This window comes from Muntiacus reevesi, chromosome 4 (assembly GCF_963930625.1).
Source record: "Muntiacus reevesi chromosome 4, mMunRee1.1, whole genome shotgun sequence".
Lineage (NCBI taxonomy): Eukaryota > Metazoa > Chordata > Mammalia > Artiodactyla > Cervidae > Muntiacus > Muntiacus reevesi.
In genome coordinates, this window is record NC_089252.1 from 109,311,185 (window position 1) to 109,336,891 (window position 25,707).

The window sequence follows — 25,707 nt, forward strand, 5'->3', positions numbered from 1 at the left end:
TGGGCTTCCCAGTTGGCTCAGTGGTAAAGAATCCACCTGCCAATGCAGGAGACCTGGGTTCGATCCCTGGGTTGGGAAGATCCCCCAGAGAATAAAATGGCAACCCACTCCAGTATCCTATCCTGGGAAATCCCATGGACAGAGGAGCCTGACGGGCTACAGTCCATGGGGTCACAGAGTCAGACACGACTGAGTGACTAACACTTTCACGTGCTCAAGCTAGGTCCACAAATTAGTGTTTTTTTGTTTTGTTTTGGCTGTTCTGAGTCTTCGTTGCTGTGTGGGCTTTTCTCTTGTGGAGAGAAGGGGCTGCTTGTTAGTTCTGGTTCTCGTTGTGGAGTGGGCTTCTCTGGTGGCTCAGACTAGAAAGAATCTGCCTGCAATGCAGGTGGACCCAGGTTGGATCCTTGCGTTGGGAAGGTCCCCTGGAGGAGGGCTTGACAACCCACTCCAGTGTTCTTGCCTGGAGAATTCTATGGACAGAGGAGCCTGACAGGGTCACAAACAAGTCAGGCACGACTGAGCGACTAACACTTTTCACTTGTGGAGCCTGGGCTCTAGAGCACAGGCTCAGTAGTTGTAGGGCACGGGCTTAGTTGCTCCGCAGTCTGTGAGATCTTCCCAGATCAGGGATCAGACTGGTGCCTCCGGCATCGCGGGTGGCTTCTTTTCTGCCGAGCCACCAGGGAAAGCCCTCAGCAAAGTGTTTTCAAAGGCCAGGTGAAGGACAGGATCGCAGGACATGTCATCAGCACATGTGCAGTTCGGATTGATGGATGGTGAGGTAGCAGGGTGGCATCACAGGTGTTAACCATCCTGGGGCTACCTGGGCCTGATCATCAAGCAGTTACTTTTTCCCATTTGGTGGTAGTTTTTTTTTTTTTTTGGTGGTAGTTTTAGCAACTATAAAACAACTCAGGAAATGTGGATCAGATAGTATCATCTAGGCACTTCTGAGAGCAGCGACGCAGCAGAGGACATGGGGAAGAGGTCTGTCCTGGGAAGTCCTTTCCATCCTAACCCACAATGAGGGGGCGGTCAGCCGGGCTGCTCTGGCAGTCCACAAGGATTTGGGCCAGCTGGCCCAACCCTGAGTCAGGTGGTGGCCTACGGTGTGTCTGGAAGCATCTAGTTCCTTTCCCTCAGGCCGAGCCAGGCTTGCCCTGAGGCAGGGGTGAGCCTGCTTGGCATCAGGGTAAGGAGACCTCTGGGATAGGGGTGTCACCGCAGGAGGCAGGGTGATGGAGTATCCTCAGAGATGGGGTCCCCCAGAAGCCTCCGAACTAGGCTTTCAGAAGGGAACCTGTGTCTGTTAGGCGCCTACTGTGTGCGGAGGTCTGCTCCCGGGGCTGTCGCGGTCCCACTCGGTCCTCAGGTGCCTCCCGAGGACCGAGGATGTCCCGGCAGGTGGGGAACCGGAGGGGCGGGGAGGGGCTCCATCCCGGCTTAGCCTGCAGCACCCAATGGGCGCTCAAGTGTTAGGAAGCTGATCCCCGCGAAGACCCCTCTCCGGACCAGAGGGCGGGGGCCGGGGTGGGAGCGCACAAGGGCCCCCGAGAGAATCGAAGGCAACTTGGGTGGTCTCTTGGGTCCGGGAGCCTGTCCCAAGAGGGGCCGACAGCGGACGCGTCCCTGGCCCCGAGGCGGGGAGGCGCGTCCGCTTCCCCTCCTCCCGTCCCTCCTCTCCCCCCCGGGCGGGGTTCCCGGAACGGCCGGGGCGGGGCGAGGAAGCCGGCGGCCGCGCGGGTCGCTGAGGTTTGCGGCTACACCGCGACGTCTGTTGGTCCGTCCGTCCGTCGCCCTGCGCTGCTAGCCATGGCCGCGCCGGCCCCCGCGCCCCGCATCCTGCTACTCTTGCTGTTGTTGCTCCCGGCGCCTGAGGGAGGTGAGTGCTGGCGGGTGGCGGGGAGCTCGTCCCGGGCAGGCAGGGGAGGCGGCCATCTCCGCGCCGTCCCTGGTTGCAAGCCCAGGCGGCGCCGTCCCCCCAGTGACCCCAGCGGAGCCTCATAACCCCGAGGCAGTGTGCGGACCCCACGACTGGTCTCTCCCCACCCCAGCCTCCCTCCCGTCTGCACTGGCATTGCCCAGACAGCTGGGCATCTGTCGTCATTGTTCTGCCCTGGCGTGGTGGTGGCTGGGGGGAGGTCTGTCCTCTAGGGTCCCAAGGGCTTGCGTTCTCAGAGGCTGGGGTGGGATTTCCTGCTTGGCCTTAGCGAGGGTTGGTGGCCGCAGGGAGGCCTGGCCCCTGCATCTGAGGCCTTCCCTGGCCTCGGTTCATTGGCTGGGAGCCTCCACCTTCTGCCTCCATTGGCCTGGCGGTCCTGGAGACCGCTCAGGCTGGCCCCCAAGGTTGGATGAGCCACTTAGCTCTTGTAGGTTGATTGTAGACTGATGAATCCTGGACGGTGGAGGCCCAGCTGGGGAACTTTTAAGAGTAGGGAAATGGAAGAGTGCCCTCCCTCTGCCCCACCCGTCTTCCTAGGAGGCTTAAGATCCTTCTGGGGTGGGTGTTGTTCTCCAAGGGAAGGACTTTATTTCCTGGGGACTGGGATGAATCTGGAGGGCTTGGGGTGAGAAGTTCCAGTGAGGACTGGAGACCCTGGTTCAGAGTATCTGGGGATCAGAAGAACATTTGTGTCATGGACTTTTGGCTCAAACACTCAACCTGCCTGTGTCTTCAGGCCCAGCTTAGAAGCTTGGGCTGCGCTGTGGCTGTAAAGTCTATCAAAGGAGGTGGGTTTCCTGAGCTACCCAGTAGGATGGCCTGTGCTGGCCAGACCTGCTGCCAGGTGGAAGGCTGGCTAGGTTGGGACTGTTGGTGGTCCCACCCTCTGCCCTGCAGCTTTGCCCAGAGCACCACCTACTATCTAGTTGTGCCTTCTCAAGGAGGTCAGTCAATGCCTTTGTTTTTGGACCTTGCTCCACCAGTGGCCCCAGGGTGCTTGATACTGTTGGAATGGAAAGAATTCCTTTTCTTGCCCTGTAGGTTCTTTGGCTGGTTTAATAATTACACTGATGTTAAGACAGATGAACAGGAGAAAAACAAAAGTTGAACTACATGTATACCTCTGGTATGCATGAGAGACCCAAGGAAACTGAGTAACTCGCTCAAATGGTGGAACAAGTCTTCCCTGTCACTCAAACGGTGAAGAGTCTGCCTGCAATGCAGGAGACCCAGGTTTGATTCCCAAGGAAACTGAGTAACTCGCTCAAATGGTGGAATAGGTCTTTCCTGTAGCTCAAGTGGTAGAGTTTGCCTGCAATGCAGGAGACCCAGGTTCGATTCCTGGTTGGGTCGATCCTCTGGAGAAGGGAATGGTGATCCACTCTGTATTCTTGCCTGGAGAATCCAATGGACGGAGGAAGGAGCCTGGCGGGCTACAGTCCATGGGGTCACAAAGAGTCGGACATGACTGAGTGACTAACACTACCAGTGTACCTCCAGTATGCATGGGAGACCCAAGGAAACAGTAACTTGCCCAAATGGTAGAAGCCCTCACCTTGAATGCTCTCTTGAACTAAAGGCCAAAGTGGATATTGGGAGTCATGAGGAAAAACCCAGTAAAGAAGGGTAAAATTGTTACACAGATTGAAATCTATGCCTGCAGCCTTGATAGGGTCTGTACCCTCATCCTCATCTGGCAGTGAAGTTGTTGCTTAGTTTCTTTGTGACCCCCGTGGACTGTGACCCACCAGGCCCCTCTGTCCATGGGATTTCCCAGGCAAGAATACTGGAGTGGGTTGCCATTTCCTTCTCCAGGGGATCTTCCCTGCAATTGCAGGTGGATTCTTTACCACGGAGCCACAGGGTAATCTCCCTTACAAATGGAGATTTCCTTTATACTTGCAAATATCTATTACAAAAGGGTAACTCCTACTCAGTTTTCAGAGCTTCTCCTTTGTCTACAATTTCTTAAAAATAAACTGTGGAAAATCATCCTTAGCCCAAAGAGGAATGTTTGGGAGTGACAAATACACCAACCAGACTGGGTCTCCAGATGCTGCCCGCTGCCCTGGGGGTGTGGTTAGACAGGGTTCTTAGAGTTCCATTGCTTTCTACCTCAGGGCTTATCATCAGGACCATTCCCAGTCTACCGTAGTTGTCTGGGCCTTGCTGGGCTGGGTGTTCCATTTAGGGTCTGTCAGGGTAGCATCCAGGACCGTTCTCTCCTGCTAGTGGACACCAGATCCATGCTGATGTAGCCTAAGGGTGTGTGGGAACATTTGGCTGTAGCAGCTTCCTGGAAGTCTGCAAACTTTGTGGTCTGTTTCCACACCTGTCAGCCAGGTGGACTTAGATCCCACCTCTGGCTAAGAGCCGTGTGATGGTTCTGGGGCTCCACATGGGGCCCTCGCCTCAGAGCTCTGGCTGCTGGGGGCACGGACGTTTCCTAGCCGCCTGCTGCAGGTCCAGCAGCAGCGCTGGGACACGACCCGGACACTTCTGTGGTGGGAGTGACTGCGGCCGATGGTGAACTGGTCGGGAGACAGCCTGCTGTAAGGCGATGGTCTGTGAGGGCTGGCCCCTGCAGTCGGAGTGTCCAGCCAGGGCCGAGGCTGCGACGGCTGAGCGGTGGGGACAGGACAGGAGGATTAAGAACAGCTCAGTCCACTCTGTGCTTCCAGGTCAGGGGGCGTGGGTTCGAACCCTGGTCGGGGAAGTAAGATCCCACATGCCATGTGGCACGGCCAAAAAGAAGAGGAAGAAGAAAATGGGTCAGTCTAGTGCCTGGTCCCCAAGTACATGGGAGGGACTGCTGTGTGGGGTGTGACTGCTGGGCTTGGGTGGCTCCCATAGAAGGGGGCCTGGAGGAAGACCTCGAAGGGTAAGTTGATTTGAAGGGGGAGGATCGGGTGACCTTCAAGGTCCTTTGCAGGCTGGATGCTGCTTTGTGGAGCCTGGGCTTGATCCCCTGGCTTGAGGCTGAGGAGTGGCCGAGTCGGACCCGAATGTAGAAAGTTCACCATCCCATCTGGAGGGCCAGTGCACTGATGGGAGAGGGAGGGGGCCCAGGTGGACACCTCTGCTGTGGTCCATGGGAGAGCGCGAGGCTGGTTGGGGCATTGGCCAGAGGATGCTGTGGAGGCGGCCCAGCTGCCCAGGCCTGCTGGCCTTGCTGGGGAAGGGGTGGTGTGGGCTGGGACAGGGCTGAAGGCTGGCCCCGTGGCCATGGGTGAACAGTGTTTTTATGTGTTCCAGCCCATAGTCAGCTGTGTATGACTTCTCGTGGGCGCAAGGTCGACCCTTGGGTCTGTCCTGTTTTCTGCTGCGGCAGCTGTCACGACCAGTACTGTTGCTCGGACGTGCTGAAGCAGGTTGTGTGGATGGGGGAAGATTGCCGTTCTCCGGAGGCCAGGTGAGTGCACCTGAGGTCACGAGCTGGGCGGCCTGAGCCTGCCCCTCCAGCCTTTCTGTCCTCTAGGGATGATGGTGGAGCACTCGCTGGATTCCCCCGGACCTTCTGTTCCTGTGATCCTTTGCGCCTCTCCCCTAGCCTCGAATGCTGAGCCAGTTTCTCAGGGGCGGTGGCCTCAGCCAGCCCTGTGGCTTACCCCTGGGTGTGTACCAACATGTCCTCAGGGTGGGCCCCTTGGCGCGAGTGGACCGCGCAGTGTGTGCATGCCCCTGGTGGGGGTTGTGTGTGATCTGTGCAGGTCTCCCCTTGTGGACCCTGGAGGGCACTGTGCACGGGTGTGTATCCCACTGTGGGCCATGCCTGTGTCCACTTGCCGTGGCCCATGGGTTTAAGCATCTGGGGTTTAAACTGTGTTGTAGGCTGGAACCAAGGGGTCCCATGTGTGTCTTCCTTTGCCATTCTGTGTGTTTCTTGTGTTTGGCCCCAGAGAGTTGAGGTGGTCACACTCTGCAGCTCATGGCAAGGGATCATCATTGGTTTGGGCAAGTCCAAACTCCCACCATCTTACACATCTTATTTTAATCATCCATGACCATTGCACTCTCTTCTTATTCCGTAGACAACCAGTCAGCCTGTTGTGTTCTTTCATTTGTGTGTGTTGCAAAGTTTATATTCTGTGGGCAAAATGAACCCCCTTACTTTTTATTCTAAATTTTTATTTTTTTATTTTTGGCTGTGCTGGGCTTTCGTTGCTGTGCACGGGCCTTTTTTTTAAGCTGCGGTGAGTGGGGGCTACTCTCTAGTTGCAGTGTGAAGGCTTCCCAGTCTGGTGGCTTCTCTTGTTGCAGAGCGTGGGCTCTAGGGCATGGGGGTTTCAGTAGCTGGGATTCCTGGGCTCTAGAGCAAAGACCCAATAGTTGTGGTACACAGGCTTAGTTGCTCTGAGGCATGGGGGATCTTCCCAGACCAGGGATCGAACCTGTGTCCCCTGCATTGGCAGGTGAATTCTTATCTACTGCACCACCAGGGAAGAGGACTGCAAAATCTATTTTGATAGCTTTAAAAAACAGGAAGATTTATTCCATTAAAGTTTAAGGTAATCATTGGATTTCTGGGATTGTATTCAATATTTGCTATCTTATTTTGTGCTTTATATTTGTCTCCTCTGTTCTAAATTTCTTTCTTTCTCACTTACTGTATTGCCTTTTTTTTTTTTTTTAATTCCCTTTTTTCTTCTACTGTTTACTTCTTTTTCAATTTGTATGCTTCATTGTTTTTTTCTTGCCTTATCACACTGGTCAGAATCTCCAGTACAATGATGAAAAAAGTGAGAACAACAACAAAAAGTAATAACAGACATCCTTGTCTTGTTCTCAATTTTAGGGAGAAAGCATTCACTATTAGGTATGTTAGCTGTAGTCTTTCCATACCTGCCCTTTGTCAGGTTGAGGAAGTTCCTTTCTGTCCCTAGTTTCCTTGGAGTTTTAATCATAAAGTGAGTTTGAATTTCATTAAATATTTTCCTGCATCTTTAGAGATAATTAGATGAGTTTTCTATTTTTATTCTGTTAATATGATAAATTACATTCATCTCATTCTTAAGAAGTATTTTCTCTGAGCTGGATTTAAGTTGGTGGTTATTTTCTCTGGCTTCCATTATGAGATCTTGCCTTCCCAACCAGGGATCTAACCTGCTCCCTCTGCGTTGGAAGGTGAAGTCTTAACCACTGGACTGCTAGGGAAGTCCCTAGATTTCTTTTTATTTATGCTATTGTGGATTTGGTGAGCTTTTTAAATCTGTGGTTTAGTGTCTTTCATTAGTTCTAGAAAATTATCTGCTACTCTTCAGTATTAGCCTTCCTTCTTCTCCTTTCCTTCTGGAATTCCATTTAGACATGCCGCATCTTCTACTCCAGTGTTCACATCACCTAGTCTGTCTCTTCCATATTTTTGTTTCTGTGCTGCGTCCCAGATTATATCTTCTAAACTTTTAGTTAATTTAATTCTTCATATATGTTTAATCTGCTGTTAAACTCATTCCTTGAGGTTTTTTTAATTCTGTTGTGTTGTAACATAAAATTCACATGTAGAAAAGTGCATTAAAATAAACGTACAGCTCAATGATTTATCATAAAGCAAATATCTGCATAACCACTATTCAGGTTAAGATAGCAGAAGCCCCCCTGAGCTCACACTCAATCACTGTCTCTCATCCTTCTAAGATTGTGTTGATTCTAACTGTTATATAGCTTTGCTTTTCTTTAGAGTTATAATACCCAAATATGCATCTCTAAGTTCTACAGCTTAGTTAGTTTTTTTTTTTTTTAGTTTTTTTTTTTTAATTTTTATTTTATTTATTTGTCTGCATTGGGTCTTGGTTGGCTGGATCTTAGTTGCACCACAAGGGATCGTTTTATGCGACTTGCAAACTCTTAGTTGCGGCATGTGGGATCTGGTTCCCTGACCAGGGATCACACGCAGGCTTCCTGCATTAGGAGCGTGGAGTCTTAGCTACTGGACCACCAGGGAAGTCCCTATAGTTTAGTTTTTTAATTGGGGTTGGAGGCAGTATATATCATACATTCATAAACGTACACAAATAGAAAGCATACAGCTCAGTGAATTATTGAAATTTTTTTTTCTGTTTATTTTTATTAGTTGGAGGCTAATTACTTTACAATATTGTAGTGGTTTTTGTCATACATTGACATGAATCAGCCATGGATTTACATGTATTCCCCATCCTAATCCCCCCGCCCACCTCCCTCTCCACCCAATCCCTCTGGGTCTTCCCAGTGCACCAGGCCCAAGCACTTGTCTCATGTATCCAACCTGGGCTGGTGATCTGTTTCACCATAGATAATATACATGTTTTGATGCTGTTCTCTCGAAACATCCCACCCTCGCCTTCTCCCACAGAGTCCAAAAGTCTGTTCTGTACATCTGTGTCTCTTTTTCTGTTTTGCATATAGGGTTATTGTTACCATCTTTTAAAATTCCATATATATGTGTTAGTATACTGTATTGGTCTTTATCTTTCTGGCTTACTTCACTCTGTATAATGGGCTCCAGGTTCATCCATCTCATTAGAACTGATTCAAATGAATTCTTTTTAATGGCTGAGTAATATTCCATTATGCATATGTACCACAGCTTCCTTATCCATTCATCTGCTGATGGGCATCTAGGTTACTTCCATGTCCTGGCTATTGTAAACAGTGCTGCAATGAACATTGGGGTGCATGTGTCTCTTTCAGATCTTTCTTGGTTTGTATGCCCAGGAGTGGGATTGCTGGGTCATATGGCAGTTCTAAGTCCAGTTTTTTAAGGAATCTCCACACTGTTCTCCATAGTGGCTGTACTAGTTTGCATTCCCACCAACAGTGTAAGAGGGTTCCCTTTTCTCCACACCCTCTCCAGCATTTATTGCTTGTAGACTTTTGGAAAGCAGCCATCCTGACTGGCATGTAATAGTACCTCATTGTGGTTTTGATTTGCATTTCTCTGATAATGAGTGATATTGAGCATCTTTTCATGTGTTTGTTAGCCATCTGTATGTCTTCTTTGGAGAAATGTCTGTTTAGTTCTTTGGCCCATTTTTTGATTGGGTCATTTATTTTTCTGGAATTGAGCTGCAGGAGTTGCTTGTATATTTTTGAGATTAATCCTTTGTCTGTTGCTTCGTTTGCTATTATTTTCTCCCAATCTGAGGGCTGTCTTTTCACCTTGATTGTAGTTTCCTTTGTTGTGCAAAAGCTTTTAAGTTTCATTAGGTTCCATTTGTTTATTTTTGCTTTTATTTCCAATATTCTGGGAGGTGGGTCATAGAAGATCCTGCCGTGATTTATGTCGGAGAGTGTTTTGCCTATGTTCTCCTCTATGGTCTTACATTTAGATCTTTAATCCATTTTGAGTTTTTTTTTGTGTGTATGGTGTCAGAAAGTGTTCTAGTTTCATTCTTCCATGCTAATCTTCTCTGTATCGTTCCAATTTTAGTATATATGCTGCCGAAGCGAGCACAAATTATTGAAATTTAAACACATTCAACTCCACGAAACCACCACCTGTCTGGGGCAAGAATTAACATATCATGGCATCTTGGAAACCCCCTCAGGTTACTTCCTAATCAGTATGCCCTCTGTTATCCCCAAGCGTAACTATTTAACTGCTCTGTTACTCAACACACACAGACATACACGTGACGTCATACATCTATTTCTTATCTGGTTTCTTTCACCATGTGAGTTTCATCCATACTGTGTTGTTTGTTCATTTCCATTGGTATATGTGAAGTTTTTATGTCACAGTTGATCCATTGTAATGTTGGTGGACATCTGGATTGTTTCTTTTTTGGGGAGGGGTGTTGCAAATAATGCAGCTGTGAGCATCTTTGTACATATCTTTTGGTGCACATATATGCATTTCTGTTATTTTTAAAATAATTTTTATTTATTCATTAATATTTTTCGCTGTGCTGGGTCTTCTTTGCTGTGTGGACTTTCGATTTGGCAGGTAAATTCTTTGCCACTGAGCCACCACAGAAGCCCCTGTATGCTTTAAGTATGCATAGTAGTAGTTGCATTAAATAAGTAGAGATCGTTTCATTTTCTAATACATTATTGACTAGAGATGTATCAATATGTTTTTAGAAAATGATACAATCACTATGTGAATTTGTTGGGGCTTAAAATTGATCAAGGGTTTATTATATGACTTAGGACTGTTGTTACCATTCACATTTCGGTTTGTTTTTGTTCCAACCTGTGTATATTATAAACACAAAGTTATTACTGTGAAATTTTCAAAACTGACACATCACAAAATTTTCAGTGAAGAATTTTTCAGTGAATTTTATAAAGATACTTTCTCTGATTGTCCGAGCAACATATATACTATAGTGTCTCAGAAAATGATAGTTCTGTCACTCTACAATGACAGGTTTGCTACAGATTGAGTATCCACATGTGTAGATGTCTCTAGGCTCTCTATTACATTATGTTGACTGTCCTTGGGCTAAAGCAGACTTATAATTACTGTGTCTTTATATTACACTTTGATAGTCTTCAATATCGTCTTAGTTATTTTCAGTCTTTTGTATTTCCATGTAAATTTTAGAATCAGCTTCTCAAGAAAACCAGCTTAGATTGCGTTGATCTATAGACTGTTTTTGTGAATTGACTTTTTACTTGATTCAGTTTTCCAGTCCATCAGCATAGCATATCTGACCATGTATTTAGGGGTTTTTTTTTGTTTATTCATTTTTTCTTTTTTTGTTTGGCAGCTCAGTGTGGCTTGTGAGATCATAGTTCCCAACCAGGGATTGAACCCAAGTCCTTGGCAGTGAAAGCATGGAGTCCTAACCACTGGAATGTCGGGGAATTCCTGGTTTCTGCTATTTTGATAGTGATGCTAAGAACCCTCTTTTATTTTTTATTTATTTATTTTTAGAACCCTCTTTATAAATCTCTGGTGCCTTTTAAAAGGAATTTCTTTCTTCTGGGGAAATATCTAGGAGTAGAAATCCTGAGGCACTGGGTGCATGTGTTCAGTTTTGACAGATACATCCAGCACTTGTTACCATTTACACTCCTACCAGCCAGATGAGAGCGGTCAGATTTGCTCCACACCCTCTCCAAACTAGGTACTGTAAATGTTTCTTTAAAAATTGAGGTATAAGTACATAAATGCTTCATTTGAACTAAGTTTTAATAAATGTACACTTCTTATATATAACACTTTAGTTAAGATACTGTTTAGTTGCTAAGTCATGTCTGACTCTTTGCGACCCCATGGACAGTAGCCCATCAGGCTCCTCTGTCCGTGGGATTCTCCAGGCAAGAATATTGGAATAGGTTGCCATTTCCTTTTCCAGGAGATCTTCCCAACCCAGGGATCGAACCTGCTTCTCCTGCATTGGCAGGCAGATTCTTTACCACTGAGCCACCAGGGCACCAGGCAATAAGATACAGATTATTGCTGATTCCTAGAAAGGTTCAATTTCTGTAGTTTTGATGACTGGGCAGTCATATTTCATTGTGTTGTTTTCTTTTAAGATTTTGGTTTTTTGGGACTTCCCTGGTGGTCCAGTGGTTAAGAATCTGCCTTCCAATACTGGGGGTGCGGCCTTGATCCCTGGTTGGGGAACTAAGATCCCCCACGTTGCGGGGCGACTAAGCCTGTGTGCTACAACTAGGACCTGACGTGGCCATATAAATGAAAGCTTTTTAAAAAGATTTCAGCCTTTTGAAATTTACTGAGACTCATTTTATGGCTTCATATCCTGAGTGTTTCAGATATATTCTGCAGTTGTTAAGTGTACTCTTTATAAGTGTCAGGTCAAGTTGTTGATAATAGTGTTTAGATCTTTTTTATCCTTATCACGTTTTGTTATTCTTGTTTTGTTGATTACCAAGAGACTACAGATATGTTTATTCTTTCAGTTCTATCAGTATTTGCTTCAAGGTCTAAGACTTCGTTATTAGGTGCATACTTATCTAGGATTGTTTTCACTTTCTGATGAATTGTTCATTTTATTGTGTGTGATGCTCCCTTTATCTCTTGGAATACTATAAACCTCAAAGACAGTATTTTATTCCCTTTCTTTCTTTTTTAAATTTTATTATAATTGATTTACAATGCTGTATTAGTTTCAGGTATTCAGCAAAGTGATTCAGTCATACATATACATATGTACATTCTTTTCCAGATTCTTTACCCATATGGGTTATTACAGAATATTGAGTAGAGTTGCATGTACTGAACAGTCGGTCCTTGTTGGTTATCTGTTGTATAATGTGTTGTATAATGTGTATAATATCTGTTGGTAATGTGTATATGTTAATCTCAAGCTCCTAATTTGTTCTTCCCACCCCGATTTCCCCTTTGGTACCATAAGTTTGTTTTTGAAATCTGTGAGTCTGTTTGTTTTGTATAAAAGTTCATTTAGGTTGTTTCCATGTCTTGGTATTAATAAATAGTGCTGCAGTGAGCACTGGGGTCCATGTATTTTTTCGAATTATGGGTTTTTCCAGATAGATACCCACGAGTGGGAGTGCTGGATCATATAGTAGTTCTGTTTTTAGTTTTTAAAGGAAACTCCATACTGTTCTCCATAGTGGTTGTCCCAATTTACATTCCCATCAACAGTGTAGGAGGGTTGCCTTTTCGCCACACCCTCTCCGACATTTATTGTTGGTAGACTATTTTTTGGGCCATGGGGCATGTGAGATCTTAGTTTCCTGACCAGAGATTGAACCTGTACCCCTGCAGTGGAAATGCAGAGCCCTCACCCCTAGACCGTCAAGAAAGTCCCCCAAATTGTTAATTCCAAGTTGTTTTTGGCCATACTACACAACATGTGGAACTTCCCTACCCAGGGATAGAACCTATGACCTCTCCCGTGGAAGTCTGCAGTCAACTACTGGAACACCAGGGAAGTCCCTAGACCTTTTGATGATGCCCATTCTGACTGGTGTGAGGTGATACCTTGTAGTTTTGATTTGCATTTCTCTTTGATGTTGAGCATCTTTTCATGTGCTTTTTGGCTATCTGTATGTCTTCTTTGGAGAAATGTAGAATTTTTTTCATGGTTATCTAAAAAAAATTTTTTTTACAAAAAAATTTTTTTATACAATTTTTAAAGGTTACTTTCCATTAATAGTTATTACAAAATATTGGTTATATTCCCCATGTTGTATAATACAACCTTGAGCCTATCTTATATCCAGTAGTTTGTACTCCCACACTTCCACCCCTAAGGTGCCCCTCATCCCTCTCCCCGCTGGTAATTCCTACTTTGTTCTTTGTATCTGTGAGTCTGCTGCTCTTTTGCTGTATCCACTAGTTTGTTGTATTTTTTTAGATTCTGCATATAAGTGATATCCTATAGTATTTGACTTTCTTTGATTTATTTCACTTAGCATAATGCTGTCCAAGTCCATCCATGGTACTGTAAATGGCAAAATTTCATTCTTTTATGGCTGAGTAGTATTCCACTTGTACACGTGTGTGTGTGTGTGTGTGTGTATGTATACCCATACGCGCACACACGTACACACACACACCACATCTTCATCCATTCATCTGTGGATAGACACTGGTTGCTTCTATACCTTAGCAATTGTAAATAATGCTGCTATGAACATTGGGGTGCATGTATTTTTTTAAATTAGTGTTTGGGGTTTTTTTTTTTTTTTTTAATGGACAAAGTTCTTATTATTTATTTTTGGCCACGCCATGCAGATCTCAGTTCCCTCACCAGGGTTCCAGTCCAGGTCCCCTGCAGTAGAAGTGCAGAGTCCGAACCACTGAACTACCAGGGAATTCCCAGTAAATTTGTCCTTGATGCTGCTAAGTCATGTCAGTCATGTCCAACTGTACGACCCCATAGATGGCAGCCCACCAGGCTCCCCCATCACTGGGATTCTCCAGGCAAGAATACTGGAATGGGTTGCCATTTCCTTCTCCAAAGCGTGAAAGTGAAAGTGAAGTTGCTCAATCGTGTCTGACTCTTAGCGACGCCATGGACTGTAGCCTACCAGGCTCCTCCATCCATGGGATTCTCCAGGCAAGAGTACTGGAGTGGGGTGCCATTGCCTTCTTTTTTTTTTTAAATGTATACCCAGGAGTGGAATTGCTGAGTCATATGTTAGTTCTGTTTTCAGGGTTTTTGTTCGTTTGTTTTGTCTATGCTGAGTAGCATGCAAGATCTTAGTTCCCCAACCAGGGGTAGAACCCCAGTCCTTAGCAGTGAGAGCCTAGAGTCGTAACGTCTAGACTGCAGGGAATTCCCTATTTTTAATTTTGTGAGAAACCTCCATACTGTTTACCACAGTGGCTACACCAATTCACATTCCCAGCAATAGGGTCAAAGAGTTCCCTTTTCTCCGTATCCTTGCCAACATTTTTTATTTGTGTTCTTTTTGATGATAGCTGTCTGGACTGGTATGAGGCAATATGTCATTGTGGTTTTGATTTGTATCTCCCAAAGACAGTATTTTAATTGTCTTTTTTGCCTTTATCAGTATATTTATTTTCTCTTCCTTCATGTTTAAGTTTCATCTGAGACATATTCCTTTTACCTTTCATACAGGTAGACTGGTGTCAAATTTTCTCGGCTTTTGTTTGTTTGAAAATGTCTTTGTTTTACATTCCTTCTTAAAGGATATTTTTCCTGGTATGGATTACTAGGTTGGAAGGTATAAACTTTCAGCAAAGTTCAGCATTTTGAAACTTTCATTCCATTGTCTTCTAACGTCTGTTGTTTCTGTTGAGAAATCAGATAGTGGTTTTATTATTGCTCCTTTGCCAGTGGCATGTCTTTTCTCTAATTTTTAAGTTTTTTCTCTTCATGTTTGGTTTACACGTTTTACTGTGCTATACCTAGGTGTGTTTTTCTTTGAATTTTTGCTGCTTGGGACTTAAGATATTTCTGAAATCTGGGTTGGTTTTGTGTTTGTTTTCCCCCAGTTTTGGAAAATTTGCAGCCATTGTCTTTTTTTGTTGTATCATTTTTGCTAGGAGAAAAATAATTTTAATAGCATGCATCCCTCTTTTTAAAGATTGCTTCTACTCCATTTTCACATTTCTCCCTCTGGGACTTTTATTACACATATATAAGACGTTTTCTACCGCTGTTTTCCATATTTCACCTACTGTCTTCTCTATGTACATTTACCATCTTTTTGTGTCTTTAGGATTTAGTGTATATATATATTTGTTTGGGCCTGTTTTCTAGTTGATTAATTATATTTTGAACTGTCTAATAAATTACTGATTTTTGCATGATTTTTTAGTTCTGGAGTTTTTATTTCATTTCTGTTTCCAGTTCTCCTAAACTGCTGGATTTTTTTTCCTTTGATCATGAACAAAGGTCAGAGTCTGACAGCGTCCATATTTGGAACCCCTGTGGGTATTTCTGCTGTCAGTTGTTTCTGTTGTTTCATGTTGTCTAGTATTCTAGTGTTCCTGGAAATCACCAGTTGTGTGCCAGACATTGTATTTGGAGAATGAATTATAGCCATTTGGAGCTCAGGACTTCTCCAGCAAGGACTGATTACTGCTTCTGCCAGGGACACGAGCACTCTAAGGTCATCTTGGCCTGATTGCAGAGACCGAGATGAGTAGAAGCTGAGCTCCTTGCTGAGTTTCTCCTTGGTGTTCAGGACCTCAGTGGCTAAGAATCTACCAGCCAGATTCATGTCAGTGTATGGCCAAAACCACCGCAATGTGATAAAATGATTAGCCTCCAATTAAAATAAATAAACTAAAAAAAAAAAAAAAGCAAAAGAAAGGCAGAATAGAATGAGTAAACATGTGAAACTTTGGGCCAGATACAGAATTTATATGGAACAGAGAAAAATCTTGACTTACGATCTAAAATATAAAATTATCTTAAAGGCATTTAAAATAAAATTTGAATTAGTAATTAAACAAATTTAAACTATAAGTATGTTAGACCTCAATAAAATAGTTTTTTTAAAAGACAAAAAAAGAAAAAAGAGAATCTACCTGCCCCTGCAGGAGACAAGAGTGCAATCCCAAAAGGATCCCCAAGAGTAGGAAATGGCAACCCACTCCAGTCTTCTTGCCTAGAGAATTGCCCTTCTGAAATAGGCTGGTGCCCTGAGGAGAAAGGGGGCTTTAGATGCCAGGCCCACCTACATGGAGTCTCTTCCCACTCTGCCCCTCCACCCACCCCACCTTGGTGTGCCTTACTGTTATTGCTGGCCAAAGCCTGCACACTGATTTTTTTGAAAATATTTTTTCCTTAGCTTTACTTGTCCTTCAAATTTAGTAGTATATAGTTGTTCCTAATTCTCTTGAATTTTTCTGTTTCTTGACTTTTTTTGAGAATTTTAAAAAACATACAAAAGCAGAGAGAATAATAACCCCATATATCCATTGCTTGCCCCCATGGTTAGCAATACTCTGTTGCTAGTGTTCCACATACCTCCTACTACTTTTGTTTCCTGGTTGCTTTTAAAACCAATCCCAGACATGAAAACGTCTCCTTAAATGTTAGTTTTTTTTATCAGTACAAGTGAGTTCTTTATTACTATTGTTTTTTTTTTAAAATAATTATTTATTTGATAGCGTTAGGTTTTAGTTCCATCATGCATGATCTTTTGTTGTGGTGTGTGGGCTCTGTAGTTGTCATGTGTACTCAGGCTGAGTTGCCCACCACGGCATATGGGATCCTAGTTCCCCGCCCAGGGATCAAACCCATGTCCTGTGCATTCCCAGGCAGATGCTTAACCACTGGGCCACCAGGGAAGTCCCAAATGAGTCCTTTAAAAAGAAATATGATCATATATCTAGAATACACTTGGCACAATTACCAGCAGTTCATTAATAGCTTTTAATACTAATACTAGTCTTTAATACCACTTGTTTCCCAAGTGCTTTTTTTGCAGATGGTTTGTTCAGTTCAAAGCTACTATTATTTTTTGGGGGGGATGGATCTTAGTTCCTCTACTAAGGATTGAACCCCGGGCCACAGCAGTGGAAATGCCAAGTCGTAACCACTGGACTGCCAGGAAATTTCCAGTTACTACTTTTTAAAAGCTCTGTTGTCCTTTTTGTTATTTACCTCTTTTCATTCTGTACTTTTGTCTTCTTGCATCTTTTCTCCTTTTCTTAGTCTTGCCAGAGGTCCACCAGCTTTGGTTCTGTTCATCTTCTCTGTTATTTTCTGTGGCTGCTATTCTCTTTGATTTCGCACTTATCTTTATTAATTCCTTCCTTATTTGGGGAGTTTGTTCTGTTACTTTTTCCCTATCTTCTTTAGTTTCCTACTATATCACTATCAAAGCTATACACTTCCTTCTAAGAATTCTTTATCTGTGTTTCACCAATTTTGATCAGTGGTATTTTTATTTTCATTTGGTTTTACAGATTTCTCAATATCGTCTATGATTTCTTATTTAAGCTATAGCTCTTCTGTTGTAATGTGTTGGTTTCTCAAGGTATGAGAGTTTTTGTTTTATTTTTAGCATTTTGTTTTTGACTTTATGACGTGGGTCTTTCGTTACTGATTTATAACTTCATCCCATTGTAGTTGGAGAAAATAATTTGTATGATAGCTATCTTTTCAGATCTCTTGAGACTGGTTTTGTGGCCTTGTATGTGTTAGTATTTATTCACTCAGTGATGTCCAACTCTTTGCGATCCCTTGGGCGGTGGCCCACCAGGCTCCTCTGTCCATGGGGATTCTCCAGGCAAGAATACTAGAGTGGGTTGGCATTTCTTTCTCTAGGGGTTCTTCCCAACCCGGGGATTGAACCTGGGTCTCGGATTGCAGGACGGATGTTTTTACTGTCTGAGCCCTCTGGGTGGTCTCTCCTAGAGAATGTCCCGTGTGTGCTTTAGAAGGATGTGTGGCTTTGTAGCCTGAAATCCTGGTATGTGTGGTATCTGTCCTCTGGAGGCCACCAGGGCCCCACCTTTCTGGCCCATTATGGGGTTGGCTCTCGTGCATGTTCTGTGTGTGTGCTAAGGTTGTGTTTGTTCCTGGTGTGCTGGGTGGGGTGCAGGTGGTTAATTGTGAGATTTCCTCTTTGCAGTGTCCTCACCGACGAGCTCGAGTCCCGCTTCAACAGCGACCCCATGCCCAAGTACGTAACCTGCACGCTCGGTACATCTTCCTGGCAGAGGTGACGGGGTGGGGGGCTCAAGAGGGCTGCAGGGACTGGGGTGGCACAGAGTCGTTGGGCTATGGCCCCGGAGAAGCTGTCGCCATGTCTGAGCTCCAGGACCTTTGATCCTTGTGTCGGGAAGTTGTCTTCATCATTGTGCTGGGGATTGGGGTGACTGGTTGACAACTGAAATGCTGAGGGTGGAGGTTCACATTGACCTTGGTGATAGTTTGGGCTGTAGGTGTAAGTGATGGGAAGGGGGTGACCGTGATGGGGACGATAGTGGCAAAAGGTGACAGTGATCAGGTGGTGGCGGCAGGGAAGAGGTGTTGGGGGCTACAAGGCTGAGTGTGTGGTGATGGTACCGTGGTGGTGGGGATAGAGTGATGATGAACGACCGTGGCTGTGTGATACTGGGGCAGGCATGCGTGTTCGTGTTGATGGTGGAGAGGTTGATGGTAATGGGCGCTATGGTGGCGTGTAGTGGGGTGACAGGCAGATGTATGGTAGTAGGACATGATGGTGGTGATGGGGGACAGTGGCAGGGAGGTGTTGGCGTCATGGTGGCAGTGGTGATGGTGAGGGGCAGTGATGGTGCAGGGTGCATGGCGATGGGGTGATGAAGTTTGGTAAAGATGCTGCATTAACATATAGTGCACCACGTCATGTCTCGGTCTGACATCCAGCCAGTGTGGGCCTCTTCCTGGGGGGGCACCAGGGAGGGCTCCGGGCAGTGCCGGGGTCTGAATGGCGTTTCACGATGAAGACCATCACTTCCTGGAGGACAGCAGGAACAGGTGGGGCGGGCGTGGCAGGCAGTGTGGGAGGCAGCCGTGGTTTCCTGGTCTGCCCAGAGGGAGGCTGGGCTGGAGGGGTGGGGTGGGGCTGCCTGCTGGGGGGAGCAGCTGGGGGAGGGGCTGGGGTGGGGTGCCCTGCTCTCTGCCCTGCTCGGGGATCCAGCACAGAGGACGAATGGGGTTTGCATGAAGGGCTCGGGTTTGGGTGGGATTGAGCGTGTTGAGGGTCAGTGACATTTGAGGAATGGCTATAGGAGGCGCTGAGAGAGCGGGTTCAGAGAAGGGCAGTGGAGACTAAGGTGGCCTGGTTGGTGAGTGAGCGTTGGGCTCTGTGTGAGAAACGTGGATTCCACATTGCAGGTCAAGGTCCCCCGGGAGCAGAGGAGATGTGGGTTCCTGGGGGCAGCTCGGGGGCACCCTCCCTGCCCTCCTCGAGGTGCCGGAGCCATGCAGCCTCCCCACCGGGCCATCTTTCCCGTCCGCTGGGAGTGTGGACCCTTCTCCCCTCTCTGGGCCTTCTTCCCATCCTGCCCCATCTCTCCTCTGCTTCTGAGCGGAGCCCCAGTGTGGCGTCCAGCGCCTGCCTTATAGGGTTGAGGCTTCAGGAGCGGGTACTGGGAGATGAAGGGATGGAGTCACATCTCCTTTGGGTGTCCCCTTGACCACCCGTCAGGGCCCCGGGGGCCGCCCTCTCGGGTGAGCATCAGTGTGCTGCTTCCTCGGCCGGGGGCACCGTTGATCATCCACTGGCGCGATGGTTCCTTGCTGGGGTCCAGCCCTGTTTGGAAGCTTCCGCGAATGTTCCACAGTGGAAGGACCCGATGTGCTGAGGGGTTCTGGGCCAACTCCACCCTTTCCCCACCTCTGCCCACTCCTCCTTCATTCTTGGACTGTCCCCACCCTGGCTCTTCCTCTGGGCGACTCCCTGGGTTCCCCAAGAACAAGGCAGCAGGTCAGCGCAGAGCAGAGCAGCGCAGTTGGGACTCCATCTGCCTGCAGAACCTAGGCTCTCGGTGTTCCCCGCAGAGCGGACGTTATCGGCAGGTCTTCCTGCCACTTTCGCAGGTGACTCCCATCCTGCCCTGCTGATGCTCGGTGGCTGGTCCATATGGTCCCCCCGAACCCTGAGCTTTCTTGGTTCCCCGCCACGGTCCTTTTGGGTCCCGATGTCATTGTCCCTTCCCAGCTCCTTTCACTCACAGGATCATCTGGCAGGAATGGTGTGTTTTGAAGCACCGGAGCGGTGGAAACTCTGGTTGCGGGCCCCAGGCCTGGTTCACTGCTGACCCTCCATGCCGGCTCTGCCGTGACAATGCAGGGGGAAGGCAGGGAGGTCTGGTCGCTGAGGCGTGGGCATGGCCAGCCTGTGTTAGCTCTTGGCCCTCAGCGCACCGTCCCTGCAGTTCTTCCACCCACCGGGTCACGGCCACATGCTGCCTGGCCAGTGTGGTGGTGGGAATGCTGGCGTCCAGCTCCAGAAACGGCCCTTCCACTGCCGGGACAATAGGGGTCTTAGGCCTCCTAGGGACCGTCCTGTTGAGCCCTGCTGCAAGCTCCTTGCCTGGGCTGTTGCTGCTCGGACCTTCTGTCCCTCCTACCTAGGCCGACTCTTGCCTTCTGAACTTGACCTTTGGACTCCTTGACCTGGGGGGTAGCCTCAGCCTTTTGGAGGTGTGATTCTGTTTGAATCTGTTGGGGCCACAGATCCCTGCCCCACTGTGCAGCCACCCCTCATATATTGCTGTTCCTCCCGGTATCCGGCCTGCTGTCCTACTCGGTGCTACCCACGGGACCCCTGAGTGAGTTGATTCACTTGTCAGATATTTTCTGAGCATCTGTTGTCTCGGCCAGGCATTGGAGACACAGTGATGGTCCAGGGCTGGTGCAGTCTGTGCCTCCATGAATCCATAGGCTGGAGACAAGTTGCACGGTAATCCAGTGCTCACACAAAGAAGTGTGTGTTGATAAACTGAAGTAGATAGGCAATTGATCCTATAAGAGCATTTATCAAGGAGTCTGACCTTTTCTGCATGGTCAGGGGCGGTGTCCTGGAGGCAGTGATGTTTTGATCTGAGATGTGAAAAGTGGCCAAGAATGAATTGTATAGGGGTGGGAGGAAGAGAAGAGCAGACGGGGTGGTTTTGTAGGAGGAACTGCTTGTATGAAGGCCCTGAGAGAGGACAGAGCCCACAGTGCTTCCAAAAGCTAACAGGAGGACTTCCTGGCAGCCTAGTGGTAAAGACCGTGCGTCCAGTGCAGGGGGCACAGGTTCAGTCCCTCATCAGGGAGCTAAGATCCCACCTGCTATATGGCACAACCAAAAAGAAAAAGCTAAAAGAGAGTGATGTGGCTGGAGCATACAGGAGGGAGGGTGGGAGTCCCCCGGGCCACACAGGGAGTTGCATTTTATTTAGATTTTTTAAAAATTAATTTTATTTATTTATTTATTTCTGGCTGTGCCTGGTCTTCGTTGCTGCTCGGGCTTTTCTCTAGTTGCGGTGCATGGGCTTCTCATCGCAGTGGCTTCTCTTGTTGTGGAGCATGGGCTCTGGGGCACATGGGCTTCAGTAGTGGCTCCTGGGCTCTAGGGCACAGGCTTAATAGTTGTGGTGCGTGGGCTTCGTTGCTTCACGGCATGTGGGGTCTTCCTGGATCAGGGATCCAACCTGTGTCTCCTGCATCGGCAGGCAGATTCTTTACCACTGAGCCTCCAGGAAAGCCCTTTATTTAGACTTTTAATTAAAGATTCACATTTGCTTTATTGTGCTACTCTCTGATGAGACAAATGCTAGATTTTTTCCCCTCTCTTATCACACTATTTTATATATTAGATATTAGGGTTAGTCGCTCAGTCGTGTCTGACTCTTTGTGACGCCGTGGACTGTAGCCCACCAGGCTCCTCTGTCCATGGGGTTCTCCAGGCAAAAATACTGGAGTGGGTTGCCATACCCGCCTCTGGGGGATCTTCCTGACCCAGGGATTGAACCCGGGTCTCCTGCATTGCAGGCAGATTCTTTACCGTCTGATTCACCAGGGAAGTCCATTATATATATATATGTATATGTATGTATACATACACACACATTACACAGAGTTTACAAAGAAATTATAAAGCAAATTGCTGCATGGTCCCAGGAGCTCCAGGAGCCATCCTAGTCTCTTGAGCAGGAGCGACAAAATCAGACATGACAGGCTGGCCAAGGGGACCTGGGTAGGTAGGTTCAGGTTCTGGCAGATTTGAGGCCTGGAGCACGCACTGGTGGGAGAAGAGGAGCTGAGGGGACTGGTCAGCAGGCTCTGGGTCTGCTGATGGGCTGATGGCTGAAGGTACCCATTGAGTGGACGGCTGGAACGGGGCTGGTGGGCTGAGCCAGGCGGAGCAGGAGTGTGGTTGGGGACCCCGTGGACAGTGGGGTGGGGAGGCCGCTCCGGGAGACAGCCGAGCTCTTCCCTCCCTAGTCCTGGCCCCAGTTTGGAGAGCAGCTGGGGCATCCACCGCACTGTGTCTTTAAGAGGCTCCGCGTCTGTCCTTCCTGCCTCTGACGTCAGGGCCAGGGAGTGCCGAGGAGATTCGCTTTACTTTTCCTGGAAAGGGGAGGAGATTGAAACTGAGTGGCCTCAGGATGGAATGGGGAAGCCCCCGGGGTGCTGGAGGCCTCTGATTGAAGGCGGAGACTAACATGGGGTGAGCTTGGGTGCTGTACTGTGCATCAGAGACAGACTAAAGAGAGGAAGAGAGTGGGAGAGAGAGAGATTAGAGATTGGTGGTGGTGGCTCTGCAGTCATGTGCCATTGATTGCGCTTCTGCATGTGTGTCTGTGTCTGTGTCTGCATCCTTGGTCAGCAGAGGGCCTGGGAGGAGCTTGCGGTGAAGGGCAGTTACAGGCCCCTCTGCTTAGGCAGGCGGCACCTCCTGACTCCCACGGTTCCTGTCTTGGGGCCTTGGTCTGGGTCTCACAGTGGTCAATGGCTCCTGTTTTATGAATGTAGTTGGGTATTTTGAGTCTGGGGTGTGGAGGGTCTGTCCTTAGTCCATCCCAAAGCTGTGACGTCAGCTGGCCTATGAGATGGAAGGCCCTCCACCCTGGGCGGGGAAGTGGGGGTAACCTTCCCCTCAGCCTTTCCCCCAGGCCTCAGGGGAGCCTACAGCTCACAGCTCACCAAGCCCCTTCCCTGTTTTAATGGAACAACTGGTTGGTGCAGTTCCCTTTACTGGAAGGAATACGGCTTGGCCTCTGGGAACAAGGGAGGACACCAGGGGTCTGTGACTGCTCTTGAGAGTCGGCTTTGGTGAACTTCCCGCCCAGGGCCAGTCTTCTCAGGTGGCAGACTCTCCACTCAGACCTGGGCCTTGCGTAGGCAGGGAGGCCTCCTCTCGCCTGGCTCTTGGTTGACCCACCTGCCTGCCCCTCTGGTTGGAGCGAGGGTGTATGAGGACATCTGGCACGGTGATTGGCATCCTGCAGGCTCACCGTCACTCCGGGGGCCTGCAGCCATACCACTCCCCACCGTCCTGGCCATACTGGCCTCCCTGCTCCTGGAAACTTCTCCCTGTGATTCATTACCTGTGCTTCCTGAGTCATTTTCCCTTCAACCCTTGCCTCCTGTAATGGTCTGTGGGCTCCCAGAGGCCATGAGTTGGTCTGTCTCGCCCACGTCTGAGTTTTGCATTCAAGCCACACAGGCCTGGCTGGTGGTGGGTACTGGGTGTGCATGTGCTGCTGGCTCGGTGGAGGCGGACAAGACGTGTGTATGGGGGAAGACACCTGAAGAGCCCTTTCCCAAGCTCCTGAGGGGCATCCCAGGGGCAGCCACGGTCAACCCCATATACTTGAGGAAACACGAGGGTGAAACAGGTTCAAGCTCCACACCCCAGAAGTGGCTTTATCTGTGTTGCCCAGTCTCCTCCGGCTAGAGGGGTGCTGTCTGGGAGTGGGTGTGGTGTGGGCTGCTGGGCCTGGGTAGGGGCGAGAGGCCCTGGATCTTGACTGGCTTTCTTTAGGTTCTCTTTTTTTGGCCGTGTGCGGCATGTGGGATCTCCGTTCCCTGACTAGGGATCGAACCCATGCCTCCGGTAGCGGAAGTGTGGAGTCTCAGCCACTGGAGCGTTGACTGGCTTTCTGTCAGGTTTGGCACAGTGATCGCCATTGGGGTGACCCTCTTTGTGATTGCCGTGGTCACCGTCATCATCTGCTGCACCTGCTCTTGCTGCTGTTTGTACAAGATGTGCCGCCGACCGAGTCGTAAGCATCTCCCCTCTGCTCCACGGTGACCCCTTGGGGGCAGGTGCAGACCCCGGGTGGTGGTGGTGGGTTTACCAGGGCCCTGACTGGCCTGAGCTGGAGGGAGCGGTGGCCAGCCTGGCGGTCCTGACTGGGGCTTTCTTTGCAGCGGTTGTGACCACCACCACGGCCACCACAGTGGTGCACGCCCCTTACTTGCAACCGCCGAGCTACCCTGGACCTACATACCAGGGCTACCACTCTGTGGTCCCCCAGCCGGGGATGCCAACAGCACCCTACCCGACCCAGCCCATGGGCCCCCCCGCCTACCACGAGACGATGGCTGGTGAGTATGCCTGCCGACTCCCGCCGTGCCTGACCCCCTGCAGCCATGACCACAGCTAACTGGTGTCCTCTCCGTTTTCAGGAGGTGCAGCCCTGCCCTACCCTGCCAGCCAGCCTCCTTATAATCCAGCCTACATGGAGCCCCCGAAGGCAGTCCCCTGAGCACGCCCTGGCATCTCTGGCTACCAGCTCATCTGTCCTGTGTGTGTGAATGGGTGTGCGGGTGCGGGCCTCTTCTCCCCAGACGTGGTGTGTGTGTCCCGTTTGTACCTGAGGCTTCTGGTGATGGTGATGAGGGGTGCGGGAAGCAGTCCATGTCAGAGTTGCCGGGACCATGCTGTGCTCCCCTCCTCACTTGAGATTATGCTGCCTGGAACCCCAAAGAACGGTTCTTTTCCAGCCACTCCAGCGAGACCTGGGGCCGGAGCAGGGATGCTTGTCGTGCTGGGACAGCACAGCTTTCGTGCGAGCAGGATGCACCCGTCCTCCGGTTTCTGTGGCATGACTAGCCGTGGCACAAGGCCAGGGCTTGTCCCCAGGTTTGTCTTTGAAGCACCAGAGCCACGGTGCGGGCTAGTGGGTGAGGCTGAGGACCTGGCTGCAGGTGGGTCTCGACCTTTCCCGAGGCTCCTGCAGCCTGGGCTGTGCCCCGTGGAGGGTGGGTGGCCACCTGATTATCTGAACGCCTCAGGTGGAGCCCCACCCTCCCTGAAAACTATCTTCCTGGATCCTTCTTGCACCCTTCCTGGGATCACCTGGAGGCCCACACTTACCCATGGTTCTGGTTGCCCCGGTTGGCCCTGGCCCCTTTCACAGGTGGACAGGGCAGCCTCTGACCACTTATCCACTCAGGTGTCCTCCCTGCAGTGTTTTTATTTTACTTTTAGCTAAATATTTTACCTTGTTTTCTGTTTCAAAATGTGTGTAATGGTTGCTGTGAGGCTGAAACCGATGGGTCCTAGAGGGAGACTTCCCCAGAGAGGAGAGGGACTCAGAGTCCCTGCTTCCCCATCACCAGCCCCACAGACTACCCGGCTGCTGGACCCCAGGCCTAGGTATGTCCTGGCAGCGGGTACACCTGGGCCAAGGTGTCGTCTGGACCAAAGGTGGAGGGGACCCTGAGGGGGCTCCTGTGACCTAGACACATACCTCGGTGTTCCCCACCCTTCTGTTCATGTCTTACCACGTCGTAGGTCGGGACCTCTTAATGTGTTTCGGAGTCTCAGGTCTGCACCCTTGTTTGTAATAAATGCAGATATTTCGAGCTGTTGCCTCCTTTCATTGTAGCCCTGGCTACTGGGATTGGGGGTGAGGCTAGCTATCATTTCCCTCCAGTATTTGAAGTTCATGG

At 48.6% G+C, this 25,707-nt stretch overlaps 1 protein-coding gene and 1 pseudogene across 6 annotated transcripts; one reads left to right on the forward strand and one right to left on the reverse strand.

Annotated features, from left to right (window-relative positions):
* Positions 1-1,705: 1,705 nt before the first annotated feature.
* Positions 1,706-25,620, forward strand: SHISA5 (shisa family member 5). 6 transcript variants are annotated; one of them, XM_065933772.1, is made up of 6 exons: positions 1,706-1,885; positions 5,201-5,357; positions 17,921-17,971; positions 23,917-24,032; positions 24,181-24,357; positions 24,439-25,620. In XM_065933772.1, exons 1-6 carry the CDS (start codon positions 1,816-1,818, stop codon positions 24,516-24,518), a joined length of 651 nt encoding a protein of 216 aa, XP_065789844.1. In that variant the 5' UTR covers positions 1,706-1,815; the 3' UTR covers positions 24,519-25,620. The 6 variants fall into 6 exon arrangements, with proteins under 6 accessions (XP_065789844.1, XP_065789845.1, XP_065789849.1 ...); XM_065933773.1 differs by lacking the exon at positions 17,921-17,971; XM_065933777.1 differs by lacking the exons at positions 1,706-1,885; positions 5,201-5,357; positions 17,921-17,971 and adding an exon at positions 17,987-17,991 and having other exon boundaries at positions 23,844-24,032.
* Positions 9,279-9,377, reverse strand: LOC136168073 (U6 spliceosomal RNA; annotated as a pseudogene).
* Positions 25,621-25,707: the final 87 nt, after the last annotated feature.

What these genes read in the sequence shown, in the direction of transcription:
- SHISA5 (XM_065933772.1), top strand. Translation starts at nt 1,816, where the DNA reads ATGGCCGCGCCGGCCCCCGCGCCCCGCATCCTGCTACTCTTGCTGTTG. An exon ending in TGCCGTTCTCCGGAGGCCAG is followed by an intron (nt 5,358 to 17,920) that starts GTGAGTGCACCT and finishes TCCTCTTTGCAG; the next exon opens with TGTCCTCACCGACGAGCTCG. An exon ending in GATGTGCCGCCGACCGAGTC is followed by an intron (nt 24,033 to 24,180) that starts GTAAGCATCTCC and finishes CTTTCTTTGCAG; the next exon opens with CGGTTGTGACCACCACCACG.